Below are 26,461 nucleotides of genomic sequence, written 5' to 3'. Positions count from 1 at the left end.
GAAGAGCTCTCCCCACATGTGGGGGAATCTGCCCTTTGTCTTCGTAACAAAGGGTAAACACCACCCCCTTTTCACTTTCCTTTTATATTTCCAGAATAGCTTCACATAGTATTCTGAAATTGGGCACAGATATAGAATAGGATGCCACGTGTACGTGCATTTAATTTCAAGTAATGTGGTCTGATTTTTAACTATTTTCCCCTACTGCAGTAAAGTTGCCAGAGAGTTTTCTTGAGTCATAGTGAAAGTGGAACTAACTTTTACATTCAAATACACAAAAACATTTTGAAGAAATGCACTATGCGCAAGTTGGTATGTAGTCCAGAAAGTCTGTGCGAGAAGTATGAAGCAATGAGCATGTTGTTTGTGGGGTCCCCCACTTACATGTGTTGTGTTATTTTTCTTTCTTTCTTTACAAATGCACACATGTTCCATTTGGTTTGTGGATGGTCCAGAAGCTCTCTGAATTTTGCCTGCTTTTTACAAATCATATATCTTGGTTTCAGTGGTGAAGGTGTGCAAACCCATGGGGTTGTCTGATTTTTTCATAGCCACTATGTGATATTTTCCTGCGTTTCTGAATGCTGTGTAAACCCATGAGGTTGTTAATTTTTCATAGCCACTGTGTAATCAGACCCTGTGGGACCATGCCCCTGATCTTTTAAGGACCTAAACACACTCTTGAGTTGGTGGGGCACTTCAGTTCATCCCTAAAAAATTTTAAATGGTTTTGAGAAAGTGAGTAGAAAAGTTTGTTCCTCTATCATAACACTAGAGCCTGGAGTCACTCAATGAAATTAATTCAGGACAGACAAAAAAAAAATTATGGACTTCATTGTTACATGTGGTGATGGCCCAGTGGCGGAACCTGACCGCCGGCGGCCTGTGTGCGGTCGCGGTGGTGGCCCCGCTCACCCTGCCCCCTGCGTCTGATGTCAGATGCGGGGGCATGCCCTGGCTCCCAAACGGAGCCCCTCAGCTCTGTTCAGGAGGGAGCGAGTCAGGCCAGTGCAGGGCTGGCCATTTAATTCCCGAAGGGGCCACACTGCCCCTTTGGGAGCTAGACTCGGGCTGGCACTGTGTTTGCAGGATGGCCCAGAGAGCCACTCTGGGAGGCCCTTTTGGGAGTTAAACTTCTGCTGGCGCTGCGTTCACAGTGCAGCCAGGAGCGGCTCTTCCCTGCAGGGAAGAGTCGCTCCTGGCCGTGCCGCAAATGCAGCAGCCCTTTAACTTCCGAACGGGGCCTGTACGGCCCCTGTTCAGGAGCGAAATCAGCATCCCCGCGTCTGATGTCAGACACGGGATGTGTGTCGGGGCCGTGAAGCGCGGCCCCTGATTGGGAGCGGCCCGGATTCTTTGAACCCATTGTCCCAATGGTGGCTCTGCCCCAGGCTTAGACAGCTTTTTAAAAATATAAGACAAATGAATAAGGAATTGTATCTCAACAGCTTTTAGGCGAAACAAAATCTTCATATTCTTGGGTAGTTTTCTTTTAAATACCAGTAGCTGGGAGGAGGCAAAGAATGGAGAAGACTATTAACTCTATTTCCTTTTTACTTCATGGAAGCATCTGGCTGGTAACTGTTGGAAAAAGGAAGGATCCTGGACCAGATTGGCTTTTCAGCTAATTGAGGAGGGCTGTTTGTTCCTACTACTACAATGGATATCTATCTATCTATCTATCTATCTATCTATCTTCAATCAAAGTTCTCAGATTACACAGAAAAATACATAAATAAGATGATCCCTATCCCCAAAGGGCTCACAATCTAAAAAAGAAACATAAGGTAGACACCAGCAACAGCCACTGGAGGGATGCTGTGCTGGCAATGGATAGAGCCTATTGATTAATATAAGAGAACCACCACTTGAAGAAGTGTATTTGATCAGTTAACAGTTCCTTTGTTTTTGCAGAAAACATTCAGTCATCCAAAAACCTTTGGTTTAAGATGAGAGACTTGTTACTTTCACTTGTGCTCTAAAAAGCATGGAAACTGCAAGTTAAGGTGCCCATCATAACATCTGCACTATATAAACTGTAAAGTCTTTGTATAGTATGTGAAGCCTTTAGAAATGAGGCTTCGTGCAGCCACATTTTGCCTTGGTCTTTCAGCTGGACATTGGGCTGTGGAGAGATGCATCCAGACAGACATTCAACATGTGCAGCTTCCACAATCACTTCCTAGAAATGCTGCTAATGAATTTCTGCCTGGTTCATCTCGACAAGGCAAAATGCTCCCCCAAAATGTCACCTATACACTCAATGAATTTCAATCAGATATTCAACCAGTCCCCAATGCAGTCACAATCAACCAAAGTTCTCAAAGCAATTTACACAGAAAAATAAATAATGAATGGTCCCTATCCCCAAAGGGCTCTCAATCTAAAAAAGAAACATAAGGTTTCTCAGCCAAAAGGCTGCAAGCCATACGTTTGCTGCTTTCTCCTGAAATAGTTAATGAATAAGGCATATTCATAAGCCTAACACAGGCTGCTTTTGGGCGCCTCTTGAGGAAAAACAAAAGAATTATTAGATAGAAACCCCACCTTAAACAGTCAGGTAATAGCCCCTCATATCTGAAATAGTTTATTATTTATTAATTTTTTTATACTACCTACCCCAGATAACTCTAGGCAGTTAACAAATCCTTTGGCACCAGGGAAGCTTCCCTGCCCTGTATACACATGTATCATGTATACAAATTGCATAAACACTTTGCCCCAGTGGTGGCAAACGGTCAAAATTGCTCTACCCCATCTGCTGCAGTTCTGATCTGGTTGGTGCACTTTCTATGTGCTAGTTACAAAATAAACTGGAGACTTGCAAGTTCAACCAATACACTTAAAATTACATGTTTCGGCCCAAGTATTCAAGAGCCAATGCAAAAAGACAAACTGAAAGGTGAGGAGGCAACCAATATTTCAAAATGCTATCAAGAAAGAACTTACCTCTGGGCAAGCCTCATTGTAGAGCCTGGGAAGCAGCTTCACCATGCCACAAAGAGCTCCAGGGGACACAATCACCCAGTCCTCATCTTCTGACCTTCAGGGTATAAATAAGAGACTGGTGTCACCACTGCAGATATGGGTAGATGCAAACAGCTAACACAAATAATTAAAAATCACCATACTGGGTCAGACCAGATAGAGCTCATCTTGGTCAGCATTCTGTTTCCAACAGTGGCTAGCCAGATGCCTCTAGAGCTGATCGTGTGGTAGCAAAGATGAATGGTCCCCTTTGCTAAGCAGGGTCCACCCTGGTTGCATTTGAATGGGAGGCTACATGTGAGCACTGTAAGATATTCCCCTTAGGGGATGGGGCCACTCTTGGAAGAGTCCCAAGTTCCCTCCCTGACATCTCCAAGATAGGACAAGATTTTATTTTTTTAATAGGACAAGATTTTTTTATTGAACAAGTACATTACCAAGATAGGGCTGAGAGAGACTGCTGCCTGCAACCTTGGAGAAGCCATTACCAGTAGGTGTAGACAATACTGTGTTACCTCAGTAGAAGGCAGCTTCCTATGTAATCTCCCAAATGGGGCAGAAGAGTGATGGCCATTATGGTGTTCAGAAGTACACTGCCTCTAAACCTGGAGTCTCCATTTAATTGTCATACTATTCAATTTGCAGGGGAGATCCAAATTTGATATTAGTTGTGACAGATGTAAAGCCCTGCTTTCCAGAATCCAGTTCCTGTGCAGCTCTTCAGACCAGACCATCAACATGAACTCATAGAATCAGAATTATTAAGTGCCAACAACACCAACAGGGCTCAGGGTCGCATTGGTCCCCTCCTCCAGGTACCTCTCCTGCTAGAAAGGAGACAGTTGTCCCAGAGTTCATGGCAATGTTGCTAAAAGGAGTGCAAGAGAGTTATGCTTCATCACACACTCTTAACCAGGAAATGGGAACTTACCCAAAGCCCCCTGAATAACTGCAGGGGCCCCTGTGCAAGTTCCCATTCAGAATGGGATGGGCACCTGAAAGTATGACTCAGTACTGCCTCCATCAGGAAATGGGAGACTGGTCTAGTGTATTCAGTCAGAGCTGGTCTCTGACAGGCTGTGGACCTTTGAAAAGTGTCCAACCATACTGGCCTTTACACCAACCTTCAGCAGTGCACCACAATGGCATCCATGCTGTAATGTAAGAATCAAATCATTCTATGCATACAAATGGGGAACTGCAACGAAATGGTGATGTATTCCTTCCCTGCCTGTTCAGGGATCCAGCCACCCAGGAAAAGGGGCCTTGTAGTCCTTTTTATGCCTCATGGGGTGAGGGAAAGGAACAGAACACTTTTTCTTTTTTCATTCTATATCAAGTTATAGGGCTCAGGACTGTATATTTATATCGCACCCCAAAATCTGAATGAATATTTCAGATTTCCTATATTATAAATATCAAAAACTTACCTGTCTTTGGGTTCTGGCCACAGACTGATAGCTGCGTTATTGTCTTGTTCGAAGTTGTCATCAGTTTCACCTTGTTGATTTTTTCTTGCTTCTTGAATGCCCACTGACAATTCATTGACACCTAACTTCATTTCCATCAAGTAGCTCTTGAGGTGGAAGGGGTTTCCTTTGGCCATATGATCAAGGAAACTAAATATCATCATGCAGCTTTTTAGACAGGTAGGGAAAAGCTTTGATGAGGAAACAGCCGCACTTGAGAACTCGGCAAATGACCGTGTCTTGTTGACCCGTACAGGAGTCTGGCCCCCATTCTGTGCTGAGAAACAGCCAAGCAAGCCAAGATCCTCGGCCATCTTCTCAAAGAGACCGTTCTTTTGGAAGTAGTAACTATTGACAGGGTCCAAGTAGAGAGCAGCTGCTATTGCTTGGAGTAAACATAAGATGAGCTCCATAGTGTGGCAATAGTCAAATGAGGCCCACAAGCCTGAAGGGGGATCCTGTAATGCACCTTCCATGTCGGAGAGGATGGAGAGCAGCCCATGAAAGCCACTGCTGGTTCTGAAGGCTGAACGACCCTTGGGATTCTCCAGTGCCCTCAGGAGAGACTTAACATTAGAGAAAGAGTAAGGAAACAATGACTTATTTCTTTCACTGAAAGTGGAAATTTTAAAAATAAGGGTGATTGGGCATTGTTCTCAGTGAGGTGCTAACACTGTCCAGTCTATATCACTTCCGTCTACAGGGAGAGGCTCACATGAATGAATACTCTTTCACATCAAAATTAAAAAAAAAACCCTGCAATATAAAATTAGTATGGCAAGGAGAGGACAAGGTTCTGGCCTGGTGCTCAGTGGAAATATCCCTCACCTCATTCACAGGCAATGAAAGAGGAGTCATTTTGGCAGATCCAGTCATTTTAGGAAATCTCTGGGGTAGAATTTATAGTTGCCTAATGCTTGCAAAAAAGTGGGGGAGTGGAGTAGTACCACAGCAACATCCAACCCCCTCTATCCCCCTCTAGATTTGAGTGAAAAATTCTGCAAGAACTTTTCACAACTATTTACTGTTCTCCCTGACTAGTAGGGCACTTTAATGACCAAAATAAGCTAATCAATTGTTTTGGCTTAAAAGCATGAGATTTGGCAGAAATGTTGTTAGATATGTATAGTTTTAGAAACTAGGGGAAGCAACCCAAATATCTAATCTGGTGACAAAAAATCAATATGGCATTGTGATATTAAATGTTAAAAACCACCACAATCATTCAAAGTGATACACACCTGAGATTTGGCAGAAATGTTGTCAGATGTGTGGTTTTTAAAAGTAACTAGCGGTCCTGGTGTAGAGCATCTGTGAACTAGTTCTCCCTGTCTCACACTCCCCCACTGATCTGGCTCCCTGAACTGCCTTCCCCACAGGGATGGCAGTGGAGACAGTGATTCTTCCTTCCTTGGGCCTTCCAGCTGCCTAAATGGCAGGTTGGCTTATTTTCAGCCCATTTCAGGGCTCTCTGCATGTGCAGAGAGCCCCCAAATAGGCCAAAAACAATCCAACCTGTCATTTGGGTAGCAGGAGGGCCAAGGAAGGAGGAATCGCCATCTCCACCACCATTCCCACATGAGTTGCCCCTCTCCCGTGCCCCATTGGCTGCATCTCTGCCACCATGTGGTTTTCTCTGCCCCCCACTGGCTGATCCAGCCCCCTGCCACACGTTCCCACCCTGCCTTAAGTTGCCCAGGTGGGCCCATGGAGCAAACTTTCGCTACCCTCTCTGCCACCTTGGTCTAAGGTTGTACGTGTCAAGCCCCACCCCGTATTCTCATTGTTCATGGCTGTGGCATATTAGATAGGTAGATAGGGCACCACAAAAAAAACCAGTATGGTAGCTAAAAATCCAACATGCTGGCTAAAAATAAATATAGCACTGTGATATTAACTGTTAATATTCATCAGATTCATAGTGATACAGACATGAACTTTGGCAGACATGTCAGATTCTTATGGTATTATAAAGTTACATGACCCACCCGCAAATCCCCAATATGGTGGCTCAAGATGAATATGGTGTTGTGATGGACAACAAAAAGTGTAAAATAATCCCAAATATATGAATCATTCACCATCACACCTGAGATTTGGCAGCAATGTTATCAAAAGGTTTTGTTATCAGAAAGTAAGAATTTTCCTTGAGTCTGCCTTGAAGTGCCAGTCAACACTTATATTACAGAAGACTCAGCTTTCCGGTCATTTAGAGAAGCAAACTTTGTACTGTACCATGGAGCTTTATCTGAATCGATACAATTTTCTTCCTAACAATTCCCATTGGCTCTCCATCCACTTAAGATACATGATGTCATTGGAAAATGTGCACCCATGGGTAGCTGAGCAATTTCACATAGGTAACTTTGTGGCTCACAAATCTGAGAAGGAATACCCAGTTCTGCCACTTGATCAAGAGCACGAGCAGGTAGGGATGTGCAAACAGGTTTGAATTCAAACCCAAACTAAACAGGGCGTTGAATTGGCAATGCCAGTCCAAGTAAGAACCAAACAGAGCCTGGTTCTATTCAAATTGGTTTGAAGGTTCAAGCCTCCAAAACTGGGTTGGGGTGGTAGGCACCCATGCGTGCCAACTACCACACAAACCTCAAAGCAAATGGATACTCCTGCGATTTTTAATGATTTGGGGAGGGGGAGGTATTTGCATTCCCCCCCAGGGTATAATGGGGAAACAAACTGGCCCATTATTCCCTATGCAGAGCACCTAGGGACACAAACCCAGCATGGGTGCCAGGCACCCAGGGGTGCCTACCACCCACGGAAACCCAAAGCAATCAACACTCCCACAATTTTAGATTATTTGGCCCTGAGCAACTTTGGGAAGGGCGGTACAGAAATAAAAATAAAACAAAATAAATAAATAATGGTTTTGAAGATTTTCCATTTTTTGCATTTCCCCCATAAGGAATAATGAGGATTTGAGGATGTCCCAACTGTCCCCCTGTGTGGTGCCTGGGCACTAAAGTGGGTTTGGGTGCAAGGCAACTCCCCCCGGAAGCCCCAAGCTGGTGGGGTTCATGGTAGGGGTGTGCATTTTGGAATTTTCTTGTTTCAATTTGTATCCGAATCGAAACACCCCCGGGTTTTTTTGTACCAAATTTTCTGAATCCGAATCAGCCCTGTTTTGTTTTGTAGCCAAATTTTCCAAATCCGAATACGAATCGATTTGGATTCTTAAAAAAGGGTCCCAGGGCAAAAAGAGTGGGTGGTGGTGGTAGCATCCAATGGGTGGAAGCTAGCAGCCAAATTTCAAAGGAATTAGGCAAAGGGCTGATTTTTTGTGAATTTTTTAAGTTTACACATCTTTAAGAATTTTCCCATAGGGAATAATGGAGCTCCAACAAATGTATAGCTTCGAATCAAGGGGAAAGGGATGACCCAGAGCCGAGTGTGGTGAGTGGTAGTGCCCAATGGGGGCAAGGAAACTTCCAGAAGTATTTCAAAGGAATTGGGCAAAGGGCTGATCTTTTGTGAGTTGATGAAGTTTACGTGTCTAAGATTTCTCCCATAGGGAATAATGGAGGTTTAGGTTTCAGCAGCCCCATAATTCCACTTGGGGGGCACTGGGGTTGCCCAGAGCGAGGGGTTGTGTAGTGCACATAGGGTGCCAACCACCCCCATACCCACAAGCCCGTGGGGTACTGGGTTTTGTTGTTTCTGAGGTGTTCATTGTAGACGTTTTGTATCCGAAACGTTTTGTATCCGAAACGTTTCGCACATCCCTAGTTCATGGTTTATTTTTTCAAAGGTTTTAGCCTGTTTCAATGCAATGAATAGGAGTCCCTCCCCCATTCATAAGTAGTTCATTGCGCTTGGGGCTCTCAGGGGGAGTTGTGGTCATACCTGCCTTGCACACAAACCCACTTTGGTGCTGGGGCACCACCCAGGGGGACAGTTGGGGCATCCTCAAATCCCCATTATTCCCTATGGGAAAATGCAAAAAAAAAAAAATCTTTTAAAAATCATCTAAAATCACAGGAGTGATTGATTGCTTTGGGGTTCAGTGGGTGGTAGGCACCCCTGTGTGCCTGCCACCCACCCCAGTTTTGTGCCTCTAGGTGCTCTGCATAGGGAATAATGGGCTGATTCGACTCCCCATTATACTCTATGTAGAACCTTTTAGAACTGGTTTGAATTCGAACCAAACCAAGCAGAGGTTTGAACAAAACCAAAACCAAACCTACCCACTCTGGTTCAAATTCAAACCAAACAGGCCAATCCGGTTTTGCGCACATCCCTACGAGCAGGCAAATGAAGTCATTAAAGGTGATGGAGGAGCAATTGGGATAACTGAGAACCTATCAGCACTGAGGTAGTCAATGATTGCTGGACTGGAGTGAATGAATATGAGATTGCTTCCAGTGCCAGAGATTTAAGGAAAAGCAGCAGTCACCATGAACAGGGTTGACGAGCTCAACAAGTATTCTTTGATGGAGTGTGCAAACTCACCAATGTTATACTAGACATAGGACAGCCTTTTACAGAATCATCAACAGACCTACTTGTTCTCCACACCAGAGATATTGCATATTGCAGTTGAGCTGGCATGATTTTTACACACTGCGACAGAGGTAAAGAACAGTTTGATTCATTCATGGTGAGAGGAGGATTACCAGCTGTAATCTCTTGTGACTTAGAGATCTTTATTCAATCAAATGTCTTCCTTAGGACCTTGTTCTGGTACCACTTAGTTCCCTCCTAAAAGGCTTATCAAAGGTGGGATAAATCCTAAAGTATCACTATAACCAGAAGAAGCCAGAGAGGGAACTTGAAACCTTCTGCTCTTCCCAGAGTGGCTTCATCCCCTGAGGGGAATATCTTGCAGTGCTCACACATCAAGTCTCCCATTCATATGCAACCAGGGCAGACCCTGCTTAGCTAAGGGGAAAAGTCATGCTTGCTACCACAAGACCAGCTCTCCTCTGAGCTATGGACATGTTCCCAAAAGTGTTCTTTTAATGGTAATTGCATGTTCTTTCTCCTAATACAACCTTTGTGCTCTATAAGTCTTGTTTTAATGGGTTTGCTAGTTTTACCCACATATAGTAATGAGCATGGGCATTTGATCACATAAATAACCCCCTAGATTTGACAAGTTAAAAAGTCCCGAAGCTTATATTCCCACACATTAGGTGGGTATTCAAATGAATGGAGTCTAACACAATTTAAACAGACAATGCCCACAACAGAATTGGCTTACTTGCATGTCCTTATGGTTATAACCAGCCCTCAATTCTGATGGGTTATCAATTACTAAAAAGTCTGTATGTACTAAAAAGTCCTTTATGTTTTTGCCTTGTTTGTGCGCACATATTGGAGATTTCTTACATCTAGATCCCTAGGGATACCCCTCAATAAGTGCCAATGCATTTTAATTATACATTCAATACGGTTAGAATGTGTCCCAAACCACCATTCTATCAGAAATCGTTGAGTTAGTATTATTAGCCATTAACAGAGTTTCCCTTCTAGCCTTGCAGGGTTGCAAAATTCAGTAAAGTTGGGTTGTTAATCAAAGCAAATGACAGAAATTGTTGTCATTGTCATATCATTTCAACCATCACTGAAGGCGCTTGGCCTTTTTAGACCATGTGGGTTTCTTTTGGAAGAGGTGGAAAGCACAGATGGATTCCTGCCCATTGAATTGTGGACTCATTAGGGCCTGAAAAAACCAGTGGACTACCGTCTTCCATGCATTCACTGGGTGTGATACCATATCGTCATTTCGTGGCAAAGGAAAGATGTTTGCATGGCATGCATGGAATGTGTTTGATGATGTATCCAATGTCCAACAAAACTGAGTCAATGCAGTGACTGAAGACCAGCACATCTTGGAGAGGTCTGTGGTAATCAAATATGGCAGATGCAGTACAGCTGTGTATGTGAATAATGCAAGACTGGAACTGCTTGCAAGGAAACAAAAATCCTAATGTGATATTCCACCAACACAAGATGCTCTCTTATTGCACTCAAAGTGGGCTATGTACGAGACAGGAATAATATGGGGCCAATCAACTGCTTCAAACCAAATGTAGCAAGTTCTACTGAATGGGATGGATGAGCAAGGTATTTTGAAATGCTGCTCCGCCTGGCACAGAAGAACATTGTCAGGTAGGGCGGGGTTTGGGCCCAGGCTCCATGGAGGCAGGACAGATGTGTTATGTCTGCCCTCTCCATGTGAAGGGGGAGGCCATGTGACCGGCGCCGGCCAATAAGGAGTGGGAACCACACTTAGAATGTGCAGCTTGGGCTCCCTCCTCCCCACAGTTCTTCAGGAAGCCGGCTGGATAGGACACTTGTCGGAGAACTCCATGGCATTGCTGCCTGCTTGTGAAATAGACTGTGGGACCTCTGGGGGGATCTGACATCCACCTTTGCAGGTTGGGAGGTTGGGAGAGGCTGCAAAGGTGGATGTCAGTGGCCCTGTCTAGTGTATTGATAGGTATCATGCCACTGAGGCTGGAGGTGGCCTACAGCCACCAGACTAGTAGCCATTGATAGACCTGTCCTCCATGAATTTGTCTAAGCCCCTTTTAAAGCCATCACCACATCCCATGGCAAAGCATTCCATAGATTAATTATGTCTTGTGTGAAAAAGTACTTCCTCTTGTCAGTGAAAAAGTACTTCCTCTTGTCAGTCCTAAATTTCCCAACCTTCAGTTTCATGGGATGACCCCTGGTTCTAGTGAAAGGGAGAAAAATTTCTTTTTGTCCGCTCTATCCACTTCAAGCGTGATTTTATACACCTCAATCATGTCTCCACTTAGTCGCTCTTTTCCATACCAAAAAAAGCCTCAGATGCTGCCCCCTGAAGATGCTCCAGACCCCTGATCATCTTGGTTGCCCTCTTCTACACCTTTTCCAGTTCTCTAGTATCCTTCTTAAGGTATGGTGTCAAAGCTGTACGCAGTACTCCAGATGTGGCCACACTATAGATTTTTACAAGGGCATTATAATGTTAGCATTTTTATTTTCAGTCCCCTTCTTAATTATCCCTAGCATGGGACTGGCCTTTTTCACAGCTGCCATGCACTGAGTTGACACTTTCAATGAGCTGTCTACCATGAGCCCAAAATCTCTCTCCTGGTCAGTCACCGACAGCTCAGATACCATCAGCATGTATGTGAAGCTGGGTTTTTTTGTCCCAATGTGCATTACTTTACATTTGCTTACATCAAACTGAATTTGCTATTTTGTTGCCCATTCCCCTTGTTTAGAGAGATCTTTTGGAGCTCCTCACAATCTATTGTGGATTTCACTACACTAAATTGTTTAATGTCATCTGCAAATTTGGCCACTTCGCTGGTCCCAGTACCGATTCCTGGGGGACCCCACTTCCTACTTCCCTCCATTGTGAAAACTCTCCATTCATTCCTACCCTCTGTTTCCTGTCCTTCAACCAGTTACTGAACCACATATGAACCTATCCCCTTATTCCACCACTCCTAAGTTTACTCAAGAGCCTTTGGTGGAGAACTTTGTCAAAGGCTTTTTGGAAGTCCAAGTATACTCTGTCAACTGGATCACCTTTATCCACATGCCTGTTGACACTCTCAAAGAACTCCAAAAGGCAAGTGAGGCAAGACTTGCCCTTGCAGGAGCCATGCTGGTTCTCCTTCAGCAAGACCTTTTCTTCTATATGTTTAACAATTTTTAACAATTTTGTCCTTAAGTATGCTTTCCATCAATTTACCCGGCACCGGAGTTAAGCTGACCAGCCTGTAATTTCCCAGATCCCCCCTGGATCCCTTTTCGATATATATATTTACATTTATATCACACTCTTCCTCCGAGGAGCTCAGAGTACATGATTATTTTTATCCTCACAACAACCCTGTGAGGTACGCTAGGCTGAGAGATACATGGCTGGTCCAGTCACCTAGTGAGTTTCATGGTTGAATGGGGATTCAAACTTGGGTGTTCCCAGTCCTAGTCCAACACTCTAACCTATATGCTATGTTGGCTGGCTCTCGCTCTCTCTCTCACTCTCTGACCATATTGGAGTTCTACATTTTTGTGAATATGATTGTGATTTATTGAACATTCATGCCAATTTCCATATCTGTCAATGGAAAAAATTCAGTAGCACTGAGTTCTTCACCAATTATGGTGCATTAGAGTAAGCCCATTGGAAACAATGGGCATACTATAGTGTAACACAGTTTGCACAAACACAGTTTGTGTGTAAACCATTGTGTAAACCATTTTTTATTTCTACAAGTCCCTTTAAAAATTAATATTTGTTGTGTATACAACATTCATGGCAATTTCCACACTTTTATGAAAAAGTGGACAATACTGTCCACTATCTGCCCCATGAGACATGCCAGTTTGCTAAGTGCAGTAAGTGCTTTCCTACTGGAGAACAATCAGTTATGTGAGACCCAGCCTGCAGTCTGAAGTAGCACAGTACTGATTCACTTGTGAGAATGAAATATTGGTGACAGTGCTATACTTTGTGATAAACCACACAAGGGAACACTGAACCTATCATAACTCTGGCTGAGGATATTACTTGGCATTTGTACGTTTAACATGGCTCTCAGAATTGTAGTCAATCACAAGCTGAACATGAGTCAGCTCAGCAGTGTGATGCAACTCGATAATAGACCAATCCAACTATAGGCTGCATTAATAGAACCAGAGTTTCCCAGATGATGAGAAGCAATAGTTCTGCTTTATTCTGCAGTAGTCAAACCTCATCTGTAGCATACCTGCCAATATGTCCCTATTTTGCCATTCAACTGATTTGGGAAAATAGGGACATGTTGGCAGCTATGCTGTAGAGTTCTGGGAACCTTTCTGCATGCACACAGACAGCCTCCAAACCGGCTGCAGACCAGCCCACACTTCATTTGGGAAGCAGAGTGGAAGCTGGGAGGAGCTCTCCCTGTCCCCATCTCACAGCTGCTGTGGCCTCCGTCACCCCCATCCTGCCACACAGCGGCTAAAGGTGGAGGATTCTCCTCCCCACCCCCTGACACCCTTGCCACCCTCCCCGCAGTGGCTGCCCCATCCCACCTCACAGTGGCATTTTTTTTAAAAGATTAAAGGGGGAACTCCACCCCACCACCGCAGCCCTTTACAAGTATGGCCACTGAGCCATCAAGCAGGGGATCATTTGAGCCTGAAACAAGCCACCTGGGGGCAGTTTAAATCCAGTTTGTATTTGAACCGAACAGGGCTGACCAGTTCTGTGAACATCCCTAAACTGCATTCAGATTATAGAATTATCTTTCCCCATGAGACCCAATTAGCCCCATCATTGCAAGCTTTTAAATGGGCAATAAAACCACGCTGACGACATCTGGGTTTTGGCTCATTTTCTGGCTCCCTGCCTTCCTGTGGTTCTGTGGGTGTAATGCTTTAGTGAGGCTATTCTCATGAGCAGCCTAGCCCAGGCCAGGCCCAGCCCAGCCTGGGTTAGGCTGCTCATATAGAGCACAGGGATGGCGTAAGATCCCAGCGATCCTGCCCCACCTAACCCTACTTTTAACCCCAACAGCAGGGTCTATGAGCATACACTGAGCTGGGTGGCAGGAGTGCCCAGGTGAGAGAGGATCCCTCAGTGCACTGCACTCTTGGTGTGGTACATTGAGGGATGCCAGAGGATTTCCTCCTCCGGCTCCCTGCTCTACTGTTCGTCATGGCACCACCCGTGTGCAAGTGGCAGAGCAAACTGGGGAGGGAGATTGTATGCGGGTGGGCAGGCAGGATCCTGTCTCCCTGACAGCCCATATGGTCATGTGCATGACCTTAATGTATTTTATTGTTTTTAACTTTGCTTTTTTGTTTTCTTCTTTAAAAAAATTGTTTTAATTCCTGTGTTGTTTGTGACTATGCTTTTGTTATATAATATTAAGGTAAAGTGTACCGTCAACTCAATTTCGACTTCTGGTGCCCACAGAGCCCTGTGGGTTTTTTTGGTAGAATACAGGAGGGGTTTACCATTGCCTCCTCCCATGCAGCATGAGACAATGCTTTTCAGCATCTTCCTATATTGCTGCTGCCCGATATAGTACCAGTGGGGATTTGAACCGGCTATCTTCTGCTTGTTAGTCAAGCACTTCCCCGCTGCACCACTTAAGGTGGCAAGCTATATGATATTAGCCACCTTTATTGTCCCTTTAATGAGATGGAAATGTGAGATAGAAATATTTTAAATACATAAATAATTCTGAGGTGATCGCAATAAATTATAATCCATTATAACAAGTAAATAGGGCCCAGCCTTTCAATATTTTGCATGCACAAGTAAGGATTTCTTTTCATTTAGAGAGGGCTAATATCATCTTGGAAAGCAGTAGCACCTTAGTATCTCTGAATTAGTTTAGGAAGGGTCAGTATTGGATTAAATGAAGTGAAACATTCCCACCATTACACACAACCTATATCTCTCTCCCTACCCCACCCCACCCCTCTTAACCCTCCAAATGGGTAAAATGGGGGCTTCTAGAAGCACAGGGAGACTATGACATTCAGTTTTGCATGCTAATGTATCAAATCAAGTGGAAACTTCTGAACAAGGTGCAAATCTAATAAATTGGACTTGAAAGTATCTGGATGGCTTTGTCACATTTCTGGAGAGGTCAGTGGTAACTGCATTTCTTTTGGCTCTAACTGTTACAATTTAATCATCTATATTTCTGGCTTGAATCTATAATCTGCAGTGGAAACCCCTAACACAGTTATAGCTAACAAAATTTATTTTCACATTGTATTATTCATTATTCCTCATAATTGCCTGCCTCACGCCACTCTGAAATATTGTAGAACTAATCACATTTGAGTTTGGGATTCAACAGCTAAATATATATTAGCAAATCAGTTTGAATTTGTGCATAATGTAATCACAGTCCCAAAGGCTAGAGAAAATAAATTCATTTTCTTACATTATGTATTAACACAGTTATAATTTGTCAGAATTAGGCTTCAAAGCTGCATTTCTTTTCATACCACTTTAGGCGAGTGACTAGCATAAGTTCATTCTCTTCAGTGGATAGAGGGTAATGAAGTCACTGAAACCTATATTTCCAGGCTCAGAAGTACAACTCCCAGGCATTTGTAATTCTCAGCTCAAATATTAGGTAAGCCTTACAACCTCCAAATATATAGTCATCCAGTTACAATTAGCATAGTTGGTGGATATATCTATATCTATATCTATATCTATATCTATATCTATATCTATATCTATATCTATATCTATATCTATACTGGATTGACACGGTCCATTTCAGACACTGCCAGAAGGAGTTCTGCCATGACAGCAGAGAACCTCTGATAGTCAGAACCCCCTGCTGAATTATTTGAACTCCCATAGTTATGCTGAGCCTCCATAGTAGAATTATTTGATTCAGATATATTTGTCAGACCAGATCTGCCTCACCTTACCTTCTCCTGAATGCTCCCTCTCCTCCTCCTTTACTTGGGACGCAGGGCAAGGCAGGAAACAGGCTGTGCAATGTCCTGATGCCAGAAAAACTATGAATTCCAGAATCACCTGTGCCATGGACACCTATAAAGGGAATTTAGTGGACCAAAAAAGGAAACCCAAAAAAACATTTTAATGGAAGCTGGGCTCAAAGGCTCTAGTTGAATCTGGTTGAATGCTCCCTACACAAAGTGAGCAGGATGTCACACAGCCTGTGTCCTGCCCTGGCCCACATTGCAGGTAAAGGATGGGGAAGAGAGCAGGTGGGGGAGGGTACAACAGATATATCGGGTCTCCAGCTGACCCTTACCTGACATGCCAGTTGGCAGGGGCCAACTGTCAGGATTGGAAGGCAACATTCTGGGCCATGCACAGATGCTGTAAATGGAAATATATTTTGTAAGTTCTCTGCACATGCAGAAGCAAAACACTGGGTGTCAAGAGGAAAGCATTTGCAGTAGCACCACCACTTGATTTTGATGCCAACATCTAAAGCTTCAGCATATCTGCTTGTGTGAGATCATGCACATTTTTCCATAGTATGCCTTAATGACAAATTTCAAAAACCATGTTGGAAAGGTCTTTGGTGTCACATAACAAACTTGAAGGCTACATACAATACCATCACCATCATCATCGGCTTTCCATAAAGTTACCATTGACATCTTATTGCATAAGTTTGTGTTATAAGCTTCTGCATATGTGTCACACACTGGAATTGCTTGGGTATAGCTAGGGCTCACAGAGCTCAGAGGATCAGATGATAGTGGAGCAGTCTGGAAGTCGGAACAACCTTCATGAACAGAGACTCTGGAAATGGAGCACAAAGCTGGTGCAGCCTAAGTTGGGGCTACAGCCAGCTCTCAGGAAACAGGAAACAAAGACAAGCAGAGTACTCAGTAGGGGCTAATGTAATACTGCAGCAGATCTGAAACAGGTGCTCAGAAGCAGCTGTCGTTTCCAGCAAGACTCCAGAGTCAGGAAGCAGGGCCGCACACTTCCCTCCCTGTCTGCTGTAACACAAGCTTTGCTCCCAAGTACAGCATCTGTGCTGTTTACCTTTCTAGGGTAAGTGAAAACAAAAGCAACCTTTGGAGGGTGTTGGAGATCCAGCTCCAGATGGCATCGACCTTTTGCACCAGTGACCCTAATGACCACTAGGGGCATTGGGAGTAGAGATAGATAGTTAGGGTCTCCTTCTCTTTCCTGTTTATCTCTGCCTCTCTGGGTAGAATGTACTAAGGAACTACCTGGGAGTGACTTCCTTTTTCTTCTTCCCAGAATGCTTCTAGCTCTCTCCCTGAGCACAACACTTCTATAGGTCTCCCTCTGACTAACATGTAGCCTGGAGTTAGATATAGGTCTATTCCTATCATCATGTACTTCTGAATAAAGTAAATTAGATTAACCTTACATGAGTCTCCATGCCTATCATTTGCAAGCTGTTGCCCCTGAGACTATTAACTTCTGCTGTAATGGGAGTGAGTTAGCGCTTGAAAAGCTCTGCTGTATTACCCCCAACAGGGTTACGGGCCCAGCCCCTAACAGGATTTCTGGGATTCCAATTTGATCTCAGGATTGATTAAGTAACTACAATCAAGCCAGCGTGGTGTAGTGGTTAGAGTGCTGGACTAGGACGGGGAGACCCAAGTTCAAATCTCTATTCAGCCATGATACTTGCTGGGTGACTCTGGGCCAGTCACTTCTTTTTCAGCCTAAATTACTTCACAGGGTTGTTGTGAGGAGTACACCGCTCTGGGCTCCTTGGAGGAAGAGCAGGATATAAATGTAAAAAACAGAACAAACAAAAAGACAAAGCTACAGTAACAAAGAGACAGCATGGATTCCAGCCAGATTAGCCTCAGCATTCCCAATCTGGATGGCTCAAACGACAGTGACTGGTCATTTCAGATAAAATCCTATCTGATCTGATGAGCCAAGGACTCAATAATGTTCTAGAGGACACACAAAGACCCAGTGAGCAACAAGCAGATGCAAGAAAGGGATTCTCAAAACAAGAAAACTCTTGGAATCCTTGGAATGCATGTCAGTCCAAAATCATATACTCATTTTATGGGTGTGGAATTGTCCAGTGAAGTTTGGAAAAGGCTGGATGAGCTTTATAATCACAAGAGCCCCAGTGATACAGGCTTTCTCATTCAAAAGCTCTGCAACTTGAAGCTAAATGAGAGAGAAAATCCTACTGAGCATGTAAGCCAAATCCAGGATCTGGGTAAACAGCTCAAAGACCTCAGTGAGGCTGCAATTGTGGGATTCATTTTGAACTCATTGCTTGAAAGTTATCAAGCCCTTAAATTGGCAATAGACGTTTCAGATGCATCTTTAAATTTCAAATATATCTCTGGGCACTTGGCTGAACACTTTCATAGAAAGCAAGAAATGGTGTCTCCTCCTGCAGATCATGTTACAGCATTCCACTCAGGCAGCACAAACAAAAGATGCTTTCAGTGTAAATGTGAAGACTATATATACTGTATGCTACTTGTCTTGATAAGCCTGCAAAAGTTGCTGCTTGTAGAGTCAAGGCAAAAGGAAAGACAGAGAGGGTTAAGATTCCTGATGCTAAATGCCATCAGGATTCTGTACCGGGAAGAGATTCTCATAAACTGAAGTACATAAAGGGCAAACCCAATCTTAAGAGTTATAATACCATGTGTTAGAAGACCAATAAAAATGTATTCTGCATCAATTCCGGAGCAACAGAGAATCTTTTGAAATATATTAAACTGTTTACAGAATTGGATAAGGATTACAAAGTCTCAATTTATCTCACAGATGGCAGATCCCTTTCTGCTGAGGGGAGAGGTGTCACAATAGTGCATTGTAAGCTACCAAATGGACAAGGTGTGGCTGTTACTATTAAGGATGCATTATTTGTGTCATCATTAGAGAATAATTTGATTTCTGTGAAACATGGAGTTGAAAAAGGATGCAGAGTTGAGTTCAAAGATAAGCATTGTTATATTACAAATGGAAGTGATTTGATTATGGCTGCAACTCTAAGAGAGAGTGGATTGTTTGAATTGGACTCTATAAATGAAAGAGCAAGTCTAGCAAGAGGGTGCAATCACAAGTCATATGACTTACATTGGCACCGATGCCTAGCTCATTCTAATATTAAAGCAGTTCATGAGCTTGAGAAGATGAAATTAATTAAAGACTTTAAAGTATGGCCATGCAGAGAGGCTGCATCCAGATGTGACGTTGGCCTTCGTGCCAAAGCTGTGAAGCCTACTTTTCATAAGAGAGAGGAGAGAGCCACACCCCCTACAGTGGATTCACAGTGATGTTTGCAGTCCATTGGAAGAAAGCAGAGATTTTAATCATTACATACTCACATTTATTGATGATTTTACAAGATTTGCTTGTGTTTATACTCTGAGAGATAATGGAGATGAGTACATGTCAAATGACATGAAAACATTCCTGAAGGAACAGGGGATTGAACATAAGATTACGCCCACATACACACCAGAATTGAATGGTGTGGCAGAGAGGAAAAATAGCTCTTTACTAGAAATGGCCAGATGCATGTTGCAAGATGCAAGTTTGGCAAATAAGTTTTGGGGAGAAGCAGTGATGACTGCCAGATAATTAACAGAACAGATTGTCAACCAAAGCAGTAGAAAAGACACCTTTTGAACTGTGGTTTGGATACAAGCCTAGCCTAAATACATCAGAGTATTTGGATGTGAAGTATATGCATATGTACCAAAGGCAAAGAGAAACAAGCTGAATTGCTGAAGAAAGGAATACTCTGTGGATATGTACTAGGAGGAAAAGGATACAGAATCCTTCATGATGAAACTGGTAATATTGAAATTTGCAGTGTTGCATACTTTGATGAGATACAAAGGCCAACCAAAGGTGAAGTCCCAGAAGATGAGCCAAGGATCCAGATGAGTGAAGAACCAGATGAGCAGACTTTCATACAGCTCATGCCAGCCAGTGAAACCAAACCGGAACCAGATTCAGAAGGAGATGCACAGCCTGAACCAGAACTGAGGCACTCACAGAGGACCACCAAAGGGATTCTACCCATGACCAGAAGTGAAGAGTTACAGGAACGCTTCACTTGGCAAGATGTTGAAAAGATGCCAACTCACAAAGCTGAGAAATGGAGGAAATGGAGAAATTGAGTTATCTGCACAAGAACAAGACATGGACACTTGTGGAACTACCTGCTCAAAGAAAGACTGTAGGATGTAAGTGGGTCTTTAAAATCAAACAAGATGCAGAAGGGGATGTACAGTGCCAAGGCAAGGCTAGTAACCAAAGGATACTCCCAGCTATATGGCGAAGACTATGATGGGTCACTTGCACTAGTCATGAAACACACATCCATCAAGACACTACTCAGCATAGCAACAGCCAGAAAGATGTACATTGATCACCTGGATGTAAAGACTGCCTTCCTATATGGAGAAATTGAGGAAGACATCTATATGCAGTCACAACCAGGCTTCGAAGAACCTGGAAAAGAGAGGCTTGTGTGCAAACTTCAAAAGAGCATCTATGCTGCTCATGGAGGGGTTCACACAAGGACAAGCTGACTTCTGCCTATACTCAAGATTCAGAGACAATAAATAGACTTTCATTCCTGACTATTAACAGTCCTTGCTCCCCTGGCCCTTATAACAAACTCAGCAGCCTCCCCCCACTCTTATGAGGTAAAACGCTAGAGATTGTAAAAGCCAAACAGGAGCACTGAAGCCTAGCAGTTTTGAGGTAAAAAGAAGCAAAATGGCCACTGTTCTCCTGGAAGTTAAAGAAGAGCAGGTAACTATCAAAGTAACCTTTCTAAATTTCAAAAATAAGACAAACACAGATCTATCCATCTATTAGTGCATTTATCCCTATGGTAAACATATCTATCCCTTCTCTGGTTCTCTTATACTAAGTGTGCTGTTTGTAGTTGTTGCCTGCTGAGGCACATGTTACCAAATTCTTCTTGAACATTGCTGTCATGCTAATCGCTGTTGCCCTGGTGGCAACAGCTACCAGCCTACACAGGTAGTTGGAGCATGGCAAAGCTAGCAAAACTGTGTTTTCATGGTTATGATTTTGTAGGCCAGTACAATATCTTAGACTGGATATCAGATCTCATGCCTTCAGTTGGCGTTGCCACTCCCATAACTATCCCTGTAAATTAAAGAGAATGTACTTACTTTTTAAATATGTGCTACACATGATATAAGTGTGTTCATAAAAGAAAAGTGAAAAATGCTGCTTTAGCATTGATAGGTGTAATGAAGAGGCAGACACCAGTGCTTGAGGATAAAACAAGCCATAACTTTGACAAAAATGGGAAATATAGTAGGCATGGTTAAAAAAATGTATTTTTTTTTAAAATGGTTGAAGCATTACTTACATTACAAGCATTCCAGCATCCATGCCTGCTGCTCTCTATCAGCTGAATGACAGGCAGACACCAAGCTGATGGAGTTTCCCCCAACATTTAGAGATGAGAACTGCACCCATAGAAGTTCTGGCTACCAAGCAGCTGAAGTACGGGCAGATTAATTGCAGGTGCTGTTTTCTACCCTCATGTGCTAGGCAAATTTGTATCTGTTGAATGTCTGCCTGCCACACAACTATTAAAAGTCCTGGGCCCTCTGGCCCTTACAACAAACTCATGAGCCCCTCTCCTTTGAGAGGAACAAAGTTGGCTTTCCAGGTCTTAGGCTTTCTAGTTCTGAGGAAAATGAAGCAAAATAGAAGCAGCCAAAGCTAAGAAGCTGAAGCTCATGTGATTGAGCTTGTTCTCCTACTTACCTCAGATACATGAGTTAAACCATTCAACTGTAATGGTTACCCTTTATTTTAGAGACATTTTTCATTCTGTGGGAGGGGGGAAATATTTCATCAACCAGCCTTGACAGAGATCCTTCACCTGTTTCCAGGGCTAAAGACAACAGGAGAAGTTGAGGCTATTCTCATGATGGGGGGAAACTGGGCTAAGGGAGCCCAGCCAGGTTTTCCCCCATTGTGAGACCCACTGGGCTCGCAAGCAAGCCCGGTGGTTCAACAGTGGCTAGCCCACTAAAGTAGCCCTCCCCTCCCCTTAAACGAGGTTAGCAGAACAAGTACTCCATTTTTAAGATCATGAGATGCTGTGGCGACTCGCAAGTAGACCCCTGACCGGGAGGCTGCAGCAAGCTTCCCAGGCTTGGGAGTCCCCCCCGAATGCCCTGAGCACTCATGTGGGGCATCCTGGGGCTTCCAGGAGCTGAATGGCCCCCTATCCCCACCGCCCCTACTGGCTCCGTAATGGAGCAGGTAATTGTGTGGGCGACCAATCCAGCTGCCCAGGGTGGGCTCTGTGCTTGTCTGTGGGAAGAGTGGGTCAAGCCCACTCTCCCAGCAGAAGCCCTGTAGGCTCTCCACACTGCTCATGTGGAGAGCCTCATTGTAAACTCCCTTCTCTGCCCACTCCCTTTCCCCTCCCCATTTTTCATCTAGAACATTCTGACCGGTCTGGGCATGTACAAATTTGACATTATCATACCATCTATTTTCTTAATTTGTATAATTTCGAAACAAACCCATCAAAGAGACTTGTATGGAATAAACTGAGTCAGTCTGACCTTCCCTATCTGGAGACAGAAAAATCCATTATAAAGATGGGCGGGGTGGGGGGGGGGAGACCCAGCTGTGATCTTGAGGTTTCATGTCTGCTTTTCAACTTCTGCTCCTCACAACTTCACTATATTTCCTCAGATTCAATTTAAAAATACACATTTGTTCAGCAAGTGATCCTGTTGCCCCTTCTGGCACAAATAGTGCAAACAGGAAGCTTTGAGACGGCTGGGAGGGTCAAGTGAAATGACATGATAGAGTACTGTATTTTCCTCTCCACCCATAATACACAGGCTGTGTCAGTGTAATGGTACTATGGTATCATAAACCTTAATATTCTATCTACAAGACAACTTTCTTTGTCTCTACTTTTTCTTACCTTTTGCACCAGCTCTGTATTAGTAAGCCATGGGTCAAAGTAACCTACTGATTTCCCTAGCATTCATCTCAGGGTGAGAGAAACAAAGGGAGAAATGACATGTCCAGCAGCTGACATGTTCAAGTAAACAGGAGTAGGGGAGAAGTCAAGTCAAGTCAAGTTTTATTTATGGTCTTAGACCAAACAATCCATACATGCAAAAGGCGAAACAAATTTATAAGCAACTCTATAGATTCTCATTCTACATCTTAAAAGCAATATAGCAAAATTTAGCTACAGGGTTAAAGATATTTGGCAAAATATTAGAGAACTTTGTAAGCAAATGGATCTTATGGAATCCAAAGAGACATTTAGGAACATGACTTACGTGAAACAGAGATATTTTGAGAAAGGTAATAAACCAGATAAGTTGTTAGCATATCAGTTAAGAAAAGAACAGGAAAAGAGAATTATAACATCGGTTTGGAATGGCAAGGAATTTGTTATGTCAGATCATGAAATGTCTGAACAATTTGTACAGTATTATTCTAAACTATACAAAGAAGACAAGAAAGATCCTGAAAAAATCAAACAATTCTTGGAAAATACAATTGAAATACAATTGAAGTCATTTTCAGAAGAACAGAGGATCTGTTAAAATAAACCTATTTCCAGGGAAGAAACCAGAGCGGCAATAAAAAATCTTTAAAATAATTCGCCGGGTTCGGATGGATTATCTTCATTGTACTACAAAATGTTTCAGGACAAATTAATTGGACCTTTAACAGAAGTAATGAATGCGATATTATCTCATTACACTTTACCAGTTTCTTGGCAAGAAGCATTCATTTCCTTAATTCATAAAGAAGGGAAAGACCCAACACGACCAGAATAACATAGACCTATATCCCTTTTAAATGTGGATTACAAAATTTTTACTTCAATCTTGGCGGTGAGATTAAGAAATTTCCTGTCTGAAATAGTCCATACTGACTAATCTGGTTTTATCCCAAAAAGACTTATGAAAGATAATATAAGATATGTTTTGAATGCAATTAATAAAGTAACCATGACATGTACAAAGCAGCTATGATTTCCCTAGATGCCGAAAAAGCTTCGACAATTTGAAATGGCACTTCTTGTTCTCAGTGTTGGAGAAAATGAACTGTGGTCCTCATTTTTTATCCTGGATTCATAGTATATACCAACAGCAATCAGCAAAAATTATTGTCATTGGATCCTTGTCTTCAAAATGTATCATCAATAAAGGTACTAGACAAGGATGTCCGCTTTCCCCGTTGCTGTTTATACTTGCTCTTGAACCTTTGGCAGCTAAAATTAGACAAGAGCAGCGGATCCAAGGTATCAAAATAGGTGATTGTGAACATAAAATAAAACTATATGCCGATGATGTATTGCTTACTATCACGCAAGTAAAAGACTCCTTGGATACATTAATGACACAGATACATCAGTACGGTTCAGTTTCTGGCTATAAGATTAACAGAGATAAAACTCAGATCATGACATGGAATCTCTCAGAAGAAGAGATAGAATATGTCTCTAAAGTTTTAAGATTACAAGTAACCAAGAAGCCAATAAAATATCTGGGGATTAATCTTATGAGGAGTATGTCCCAATTTGGAAATCAATTATGGCTGTTCTGGATAGATGGAAGAGGCTGACTTTATCTTGGCTTGGAAGAATCTCTGCAGTAAAAATGAACGTATTACCTAAGATGAACTTTCTTTTTCAAATGATCCCTATAAAGATAGACGACAAGATATTGAATAAATGGCAGAGTCAGCTTAATTCATTCATCTGGAATTATAAAAAACCCAGGATTCGATTTGGGGTGATGTAAGATTCCAAAGAAAGAGGTGATCTTGTAGTTCCTTTATTATCATGCTAGTAGCTTGACTTGGATTTCGAATTGGATTTTATCCCCTTACAGAAGTTTTACTCAAATGAAGGAACTTGGTCTTACTAGAGGATCGCATAATTATTTATGGATTTCTGGTTTGAGGAAAGATTTGGAGACACAACAACATACTATCCGACAGTCTTTTTAATGTCTGGGATAAATATCAGAAAAGAATAAGTCCTAGATTATTACCTTTGTTCTCTATACTGAATGTTTATTTCCATGAAGAAGAATTTTCTTCTAAGTATAATATTTGGTGAGGCAGTCTATACTCCTTACAATGTTTGGCCCAATATTTAGCTCTGGACAAATCAGTTTCTTCTAGGCAAACAACTCAACAAGCATCCTGGTTCAAACAAGCTCAGATCAGCTCAATAGTTTGGAAAGAGTTACAGTTACAGGGTGGGAAACTTAGAGATCTGACTGATTTTGAAGAACTAATCACCCCAAACACTGATCATTTATTAGGCAGAATTTATAAACTATTACTGAAGTATGAAACAGAGACTGAGCAGATAAAACAATGTATGATAAAATGGATGCAGAACTTTAATAGATCAAGCGATCTCTCTGATTGGGTATACCAATGGAAAAAGAATGTGAAATTTACTTTGTGTACCAATCTAAGGGGAAATTGGTATAAGATGTTCTTCAGATGGTATATAACTCTTTTGACTATTAATAAAATAGATAATTCTTTCTCTAAGAAATGTTGGAAATGTAACTCACATTTAGGTTCATTTTACCATATGTGGTGGAGTTGCGGTAAAGCTCAACAGTTTTGGAAACAAATTCATATGAAAATTTAACAAATCTTAGAAGTTTAGATTCCTTTCCTTCCAGAATTTTTTCTTTGAAGTATGATAAAACCTTATATTCCCGCCAAATCAAACAAATTGTGTTTATATATGATAACAGCAGCTAGGATTATATATGCATCTAATTGGCGTATTTTGGAAATCCCTTCCTTAAACAGTTGGTTTGTGAAAGTGTGGGACTATGCTTCAGTTTCAAAAGTCTCGGCTTATGTACATGGTATGTCTACTGAATCATTCGTGTCTGTTTGGAAACCCTTTATAAATTATAATATTCGTTATGGTCAAACTTTGTTCCCATTTTCTGGATTTGACTTATAGTGTTTTCGATATGTAACTTACAAGAAGCTGATAAAATTAGATTTTACAATTTTAAGAGTCTAAATTTCTTTTGCTTTATCTTGTTCTAGATATTTTCTCTTTACTGATGTAATTAATTAGAAAAATGAGGTTTTTCATTATGAAAAATGATTAGTTTTATATTGTCTTTATGGTTATTTGTCTCTGTCTTCTTTGGTTTACTTCTTAATAAAAATTCTTATTAAAAACAAACAATCCATACATGCAAAAGGCGAAACGAATTTATAAGAAACTCTATAGATTCTCATTATACATCTTAAAAGCAATATAGCAAAATTTAGCTACAGAGTTAAAAATTGAAACATCCTAATCAGAAAGTAGAAATTTAACAAGTTGTTCAGCAGATTGATCCGTCTGTTTACAGACCAAAGGTAAAATTAATGCTCCCTCGATTGCCTATGTATTTTACAGGATAATAGAATATGCTCAATAGATTCTATTTCTCCACTGCCGCATCAACAGTAGCGTTTTTCCAGGAGAATACCACTGTAT

General features: G+C 42.2%; 2 protein-coding genes across 2 annotated transcripts in view; both read right to left on the bottom strand.

The window, feature by feature from the left end:
• Positions 1-4,549, bottom strand: part of LOC128350960 (WD repeat- and FYVE domain-containing protein 4-like) — a 286,030-nt gene extending 281,481 nt beyond the window's left edge. The window contains exons 1-2 of the mRNA XM_053309906.1: positions 4,419-4,549; positions 2,950-3,043 (exon numbers count right to left, since the gene is read on the bottom strand). Of these exons, the coding sequence (XP_053165881.1) occupies positions 2,950-3,043; positions 4,419-4,549 (225 nt within the window). The remainder of the gene's footprint in view (positions 1-2,949; positions 3,044-4,418) is intronic.
• Positions 4,550-4,617: 68 nt separating this feature from the next.
• The window catches only part of LOC128350536 (WD repeat- and FYVE domain-containing protein 4-like), a 141,636-nt gene continuing 119,792 nt past the window's right edge, over positions 4,618-26,461 (bottom strand). The window contains exons 13-14 of the mRNA XM_053308946.1: positions 4,672-5,023; positions 4,618-4,625 (exon numbers count right to left, since the gene is read on the bottom strand). Of these exons, the coding sequence (XP_053164921.1) occupies positions 4,618-4,625; positions 4,672-5,023 (360 nt within the window). The remainder of the gene's footprint in view (positions 4,626-4,671; positions 5,024-26,461) is intronic.

This window comes from Hemicordylus capensis, chromosome 3 (assembly GCF_027244095.1).
Source record: "Hemicordylus capensis ecotype Gifberg chromosome 3, rHemCap1.1.pri, whole genome shotgun sequence".
NCBI classification, from domain to species: domain Eukaryota; kingdom Metazoa; phylum Chordata; class Lepidosauria; order Squamata; family Cordylidae; genus Hemicordylus; species Hemicordylus capensis.
Note: the sequence above shows the minus strand (reverse complement) of the source record. Positions and strands in the feature narration are given on the sequence as shown.